Genomic DNA, 6198 nt, shown 5'->3' with positions numbered 1-6198 from the left:
ATTTTCTTATTGGTCGAATTTGGTTTACACGGTTTTTTAGAATTGGACGGTTTTCATTTGAATCTGCCCCTATATATATATATATATATATATATATATATATATATATATATATATATAATTTAGAAAAACTGTCACACGTCCTTGCGATAAGTATCTTCTTACATGATAGTCCATTTGAAAAACGTGTTTTAATCATTCAAGAAACACGGTTACGATCATATGTTTACAAAAATGTTGAGTGAGATGTAAAGAACGGAAATAAGAAATCTATATAGAAAAGAAAGAAGGTAAATACAAAAGAAATTACCAAAGACAATACAAATCACAAAAAAATCGAATATAAGAAGACGGAAACGATAGCGAGAGTAGAATCAGATTATAAGCTTAACATACGCTAAAAAAAACCCTAATCCACATTCATATGCGTAGTAATCATACATTTAAAAAGCCTTAAATCATATTCATAATAGCGTAAAATTAGACTCGTACTACCTGATGCAAATCGATTATACATGTAACACGTGGAAAACAATGATTCATGTAAAACTTATTGGGATAGATGGAACCGAAGACAGACAGTCGAGAGGAAAAACAAATATAAAACACATTTTCAGGTTAGAGGCCTCACATATATGCAACGATATCCCATTAAAGGTCATTTTGGTCTTTTAAAATTATTACGGTAACCAGATTGAGTAACTGAACAATTATTATAAAAAAGACAGGGATGTCATCATTAAAACTATTGTGATGTACCGATTTGAAAAATAATTGAACATAATAAGGGACTCTACAGACTGTACAATTCAATTTTGTCCCAAGACTTTGTTGCCAATAGGTGATTATCCAACAAAATACTGTAATCGGATAGGCTTGGAGGCAAGAACGAGTGTCAATACTCGAACTTGATTGGTGCAAAATTGACAATGTTGAAAAGGATTGTTTTTGGGCGACGATTAGGGAATACTAGAAGGCTACTCGTGCAATGCAACGAAATACATCTTGATTTTAATATTTTAATTTATTATTTATCTCAATTGATGTTATAGTATGATCTTATGTGATTTTGAAAAAGCGATATTGTTTTTATTTTTGAATAAAATATAAACTTAAAGATATCATAAAAACTTGACAAAAATATATCGATATTACTATCAAATTAACTATTTAAAATTCATATTTTTTGTGTAATTTTTTAATTCAATTTTTTTATTATAATTTAATTTATGTTCAATAACGAAATCATTTATATTTGGTTTAATAATATAATTTTTTTATAAAGATAATAATTAATTATTTTGTTAGAACCCGATAATTATCTTAATTATGTTTTAGATTTTTTATATTTTAAAATGAGATATTTATCCTTTATTTGATTATATTTATCCGCAGTTAGTTACATAAATTCAAACATGGAGCTTTAATAAGTTGTATTTATGCATAATTTACTTGTAATCTTGAATTTTAAGTAATATACATCAATATAAAGTATTTCATACATAAAAAAAATGATTTTTAAGAGTTTTTTGTCAAATGCTTTATAATATAGTATAGATAATATGTTGTATTTTACTTATACTGTCATCATATTGCATATTACTAACTGTTTTATTTTGCTCAAACAACAAAAGTGGAATTACAGTATTGTAATAAAGAAATTTATGAAAGTAAGTTATTATATATACGTCTAACCCTTTCAGTTATGTATGAATTGATCTCGATTTTTTAAATCGATTATCTTGAAGTCTTTATTGGAGCAAGTAAAGTATATCGTATAAACCACTTCTATCAGATAGCTTAGGCATTCAGATATTGTTCGTTTTTATTAGATAGCGATTTGGATAAGTGTGGATATTTTCATATTCATCCATTTAGATAATAAATAATTTGTCGTACAATGATCTTGTACTATAAACGATACATATATTCAATGAAAAAAGCAAAAGGAGGCTAGCAGATACGACGTCCCTCTAATTTTGATAGTCAGTACAGATGATTAAACTCGAACTTAACCCAATTTTTTAATATTACCCAGAACAATCAACAATACATTTATGAATATATAACAAAAGTTTCGCCTTTTTAAATATGATTTTCGGATTTTTTTAAAAAATATATAAAAATACATACACCCTTTGGAGCACATGCTCTACATGCATGATGCATGTCTGTATTTTGATACTAGTTGTGAACCCGTACAATACAGTTGGATGTAAATAATATTGAAGACTTTGTTACTTTAAAGCTTTTGTAACTTGGTTAGACCACTTGCTAAAAATCACACATAGCTACATCCCAAACAACCAAACGAAGTAACATGGACGGATCTACAGTGGCGCCAACAGCTACAACTGCCACCATATTATTTCTTCACCGAAGGGTAAAAAAATTTAAGTTCGTGAAAGGTGCGACGGTATTGATTTATTGTGTGCCACCATATGTATTTTGAAACTACAATCAAGTTTTCCTTGATATAATTGGTTTGCAAATCTTTTATTCTACCCTAGACCTGAGTTTGAATCATCGTAGTGTCATTTTCTTAGCCAAATAGTGTCGCCCTTCGAAACAATTTTCCTATATAGTTGGTTTGCAAGTATTTTATTCCAGCCACACCTCCTGTTGCAGAATGAGATGAGATAAAGTAAAATCATCAACAGAAGCAATCACAAATGAAACTATGATTGTACTTTGTTGTTGACCTACTTTGACTTTATTTTACCGTCCGACGGATTAATTGGTGCATATAAGATAGCCTGAAAACCCACGTTTACCCTAAAAAAGATATGTATCCTCGTTCACGTTAAGTTTATACTAGTGTTGAATGTCTAATTGTCTGTAAAGATTCGTATTTTCTTCGATACACGTTTATTTGCTCGATCACGAGATTCTTTGTTACAGTCTGTTACAGTTTTTGACATGTTCGTTACGACAAGGGGTGTAAACAATTGGAGCTTTTAACGAGCTACTCAATCTATAGTCAATCTTGAACACAAAATCGAACTCGTTTGAAAACTCCATTAAAATTTTCAAATTGAACCATGAAAATTATCAAGCGCTGACCAATAAACGAGTTAATCAATCATACGTTCAAGCTCATAAACGAACATCAAGCTCGAACACGATAATTCAAAAAACATTCGAGATCAAGCTCGAACCTTACTTTGAAAAAGCTATTTTCACGAGTCGAGCTCTAACAACTTGCTACTCGTCTCGTTTACAACCCCGTTTTTTATCAAAACTAAAAATTGTTGCACGAATTTCAACACCAAACACAATAATTTCCATTTATAACCCTAATTAACAAGCAATAACCACAAATATGTAACAAAAATTTCACCATTTTTAAGACCATGAAACTAGCCTAGAAATCACCATAACCAATTCAATCTCTATATAGCTAGCAAACCATCTGTTTATACCCTTAAAGCCACAGGATCTTGCCAGGAGATCTTCCTCTTCCCGGCTCGACCAGAACCAGAACCCGAACCCGAACCAGAACCGATGTTCCTATAGATTGGATCATAGCTCACATTTGTACGCTGCTCGTTTTGGATCATACCCCGAGTTGGAGCATCAAACAGCTCTTGTAATTCCTCTTCTTCTCTCTGTAATCAAGAAACGAAGAATAAGAACAAGAAACGAAGGAGCATTGAGCTTAATAAAAAGTCTTGCAGCTTACAGATATCTGGTTCAAGTCGATTACAGGCTTGTGGGTGGGTCGTTGAGTCAAATCAAGAAACGTCGAAACCTTTGGTCCATTGATCCGAACCCTTTGGTGTGCGATCCCTCTATGAATGGATCGTTGTTCTTTTACACCGTGTAAAGAAATCCCAAGATTCAGGTCGAACTCAGGAGATGGGGGCGCTTTTTTCTTCTTCTCTGTAGGTTGTGGGGGCAATTTGCGCAACTTTTTGGAACGGTCCAGCTCCTTTTTACTTTTCGTGAATTGGGTAGAAACTTGTTCTTGTGGCGGGTTTGATGACTTGTCTTTCAGTAGAAACTTGTGTCTTCGCCTCAAGAACCTGCGTTTGTAGACAACAAAACATGACAACACGAAGCTATGGGGATAATAAGTTGCTCGTCATGATCAAGTGTTTTGTTTTGTTCGAGTCCCACGTACAACGACAGACTTAATCCCCTTCTCTACTCAACGGCTCGTTTGAATGGCATCAGTCTAATCCGTCTAGCCTCCATGAGAGGGGGCGTGTTAGAGTCTCACGTTCGCTTAACTTTGACGTTTCTACATCTTAAATCCACATATTAAACACGTAAAATAGCGAGAACAGATCGAGATGCCAATACCTAACTTCAGCTTGTAAGGTCAGTTTCTTCTGCTTCAAGGCCATCAAGTTGTTTCTTGCATCCTCTGTTTCCTGTTAAATGGCATAGAATGCTGTCATTCAAGATAGTTATATATTTCCATGACGGGATCAGACCAAAGGTTTTTCGTGAGACCCGTAAGACCAATTCTCGATCCTTGGATTAAATTTACAACCGTCAGACCCGAACATGGGTCTCACGAAAAACTTGTTCTCATGTGAACCCAACGCTATATTCCATATATCAAAAGAATGAACAGCAACTACTCCTCTAATCATCAAAACCAGACAGCAGAATGCCAAATCAATGCCCAAAATTAGCTATCAAAGATTCAATGCTAGGTTTATGTTGTTGATTTTGTTATTTTTTTGGGTCAAAACCTAACCATGATTACTAGGAAGATAGCAAAATTATGAAGAACCCTAATTTATTGACAGATGATTGGATCAGAGGTCTCATGGATTAATGTTCAAAGAAGATCGACAAGGATGAGAGATGTATCTATTGATCAATCATATATGTATCCACAGAACCCTAAAAGATATCGAAGCATAAACAAACAAACAAACAAACCCTAACCAGAATCCAAGAAACCATTAAAACAGAAACGAAATACCTGCTGCAACTCCAAGAAATCTTGAAGAAGGGTTTGATGCTTAAATCTTGCCCTAGCATCCTCATACGACACATGAGGAGATGGATCAAAAGCAACCCTTTTCATCTTCTTATTACTACTCATCAGATCTCAAATCTTCTTGAAACCAAAACCAAATTCGCAGAAAGACGAAAGGGGGTGGGGAAAAGATGAGAGAAGGGTGTGTGGTGTGGGGAAGAAAGAGTTAAATAAAGAGAGATGAATTGATGAGAAGGTTCTTCTTGCTTTTCCTGTTTTCTCTGTTTGTTTATCTGACCAAATAGAAAACCCCAAAAAGACCACATTTTTGGGAGGTTGCAGAAGGGTATTTGTGGCAAAAAAAGCCATGATCAAATTGGTGTTGTATGTGAGGTGGATTTGGTTGGAAATTGAAGGCATCTCCTATCATCCCAATCTCTTCTCTTTTTTTTAATTTTCTTCAAGATTTTGTATTTGGTATATCTTCTTGTATGTACATCTTGGTCCAGCTGGGCCATTGATGAGGGGGGGTTGGATGGTCTGTGTGGACTCTAGTTTCTTGATGATGGGTTTGTGGGTGGTGCAGTTTAGTCTTTTAATGGGTGTTTGTTGCCTCTGGAAGGAAGGAATATAGAAAGAGAAAGGGGTAAAATAGGAAATTAAGTGAGAGAGAGAGAGAGAGATGCAGTTGGTGATGGCACCTTGTTTTTAGGCCTGAATTTCGTTGCTGGCTGGTTTTCATCTGGGATGTGATTGTGATGCTGATTCAGAAAGGAAATTACTTTTTTGCCCTTCTTATTCTCTTTTTTTCTTTGAGTCAATTTTATTTTTTACCACTGTTATGGAATGATTTAGTCAAAGCATTGTGAAACTTAAGCTAAGATTTACTATTACGAAATATTTTAAGGAATTACTGGAAGGGTATTCACGTAATGTAGCGAGATACATTTCGATTTTAATTTTTTATTTTATTATTTGTCTCTGTCGATGTTATAATACGATTTTATGTGTTTTTAAGAAAACAATAATGATTTTATTTTTGAGCAAAATATAAATTTGAAAATATCATAAAAATTAAATATATATATATATATCAATGTTAATATCAAATCAAATATTTAAAAGTTCTCATTTTTTTTTTATTATAATTTAATTTAGGTTTAATAATGAATTAATTTATTTTTGGTTAATAGTATAACATTTTATAAAGATAATAATTAAATATTTTGTTAGAATTCAATGATTATCCTAATCATATTTTA

General features: G+C 32.9%; 1 protein-coding gene across 1 annotated transcript; it reads right to left on the bottom strand.

The window, feature by feature from the left end:
• Positions 1 to 3260: 3260 nt before the first annotated feature.
• On the bottom strand, positions 3261 to 5538 carry LOC112501595. The gene is made up of 4 exons (XM_025105267.1): positions 4940 to 5538; positions 4306 to 4376; positions 3683 to 4025; positions 3261 to 3608 (listed from the first exon to the last, which is right to left on the bottom strand). The coding sequence occupies exons 1-4, from the start codon at positions 5060 to 5062 to the stop codon at positions 3417 to 3419; spliced, it is 729 nt and encodes a 242-aa protein (XP_024961035.1). The 5' UTR covers positions 5063 to 5538; the 3' UTR covers positions 3261 to 3416.
• Positions 5539 to 6198: the final 660 nt, after the last annotated feature.

This window comes from Cynara cardunculus, unplaced genomic scaffold (genome assembly GCF_001531365.2).
Source record: "Cynara cardunculus var. scolymus isolate 2C unplaced genomic scaffold, CcrdV1 Un_Scaffold_311, whole genome shotgun sequence".
Lineage (NCBI taxonomy): Eukaryota > Viridiplantae > Streptophyta > Magnoliopsida > Asterales > Asteraceae > Cynara > Cynara cardunculus.
The sequence above is the reverse complement of the archived record's forward strand: the minus strand, read 5'-3'. Positions and strand labels throughout refer to the sequence as shown.

Bases quoted from the DNA above. Each gene is read 5' to 3' on its own strand.
- LOC112501595 (XM_025105267.1), bottom strand. From the start codon at position 5,062: ATGAGTAGTAATAAGAAGATGAAAAGGGTTGCTTTTGATCCATCTCCT. The intron at 4,377-4,939 runs GTATTTCGTTTC...GCCATTTAACAG, and splicing joins ATTTCTTGGAGTTGCAGCAG to GAAACAGAGGATGCAAGAAA. The intron at 3,609-3,682 runs GTAAGCTGCAAG...TCTTGATTACAG, and splicing joins TCGACTTGAACCAGATATCT to AGAGAAGAAGAGGAATTACA.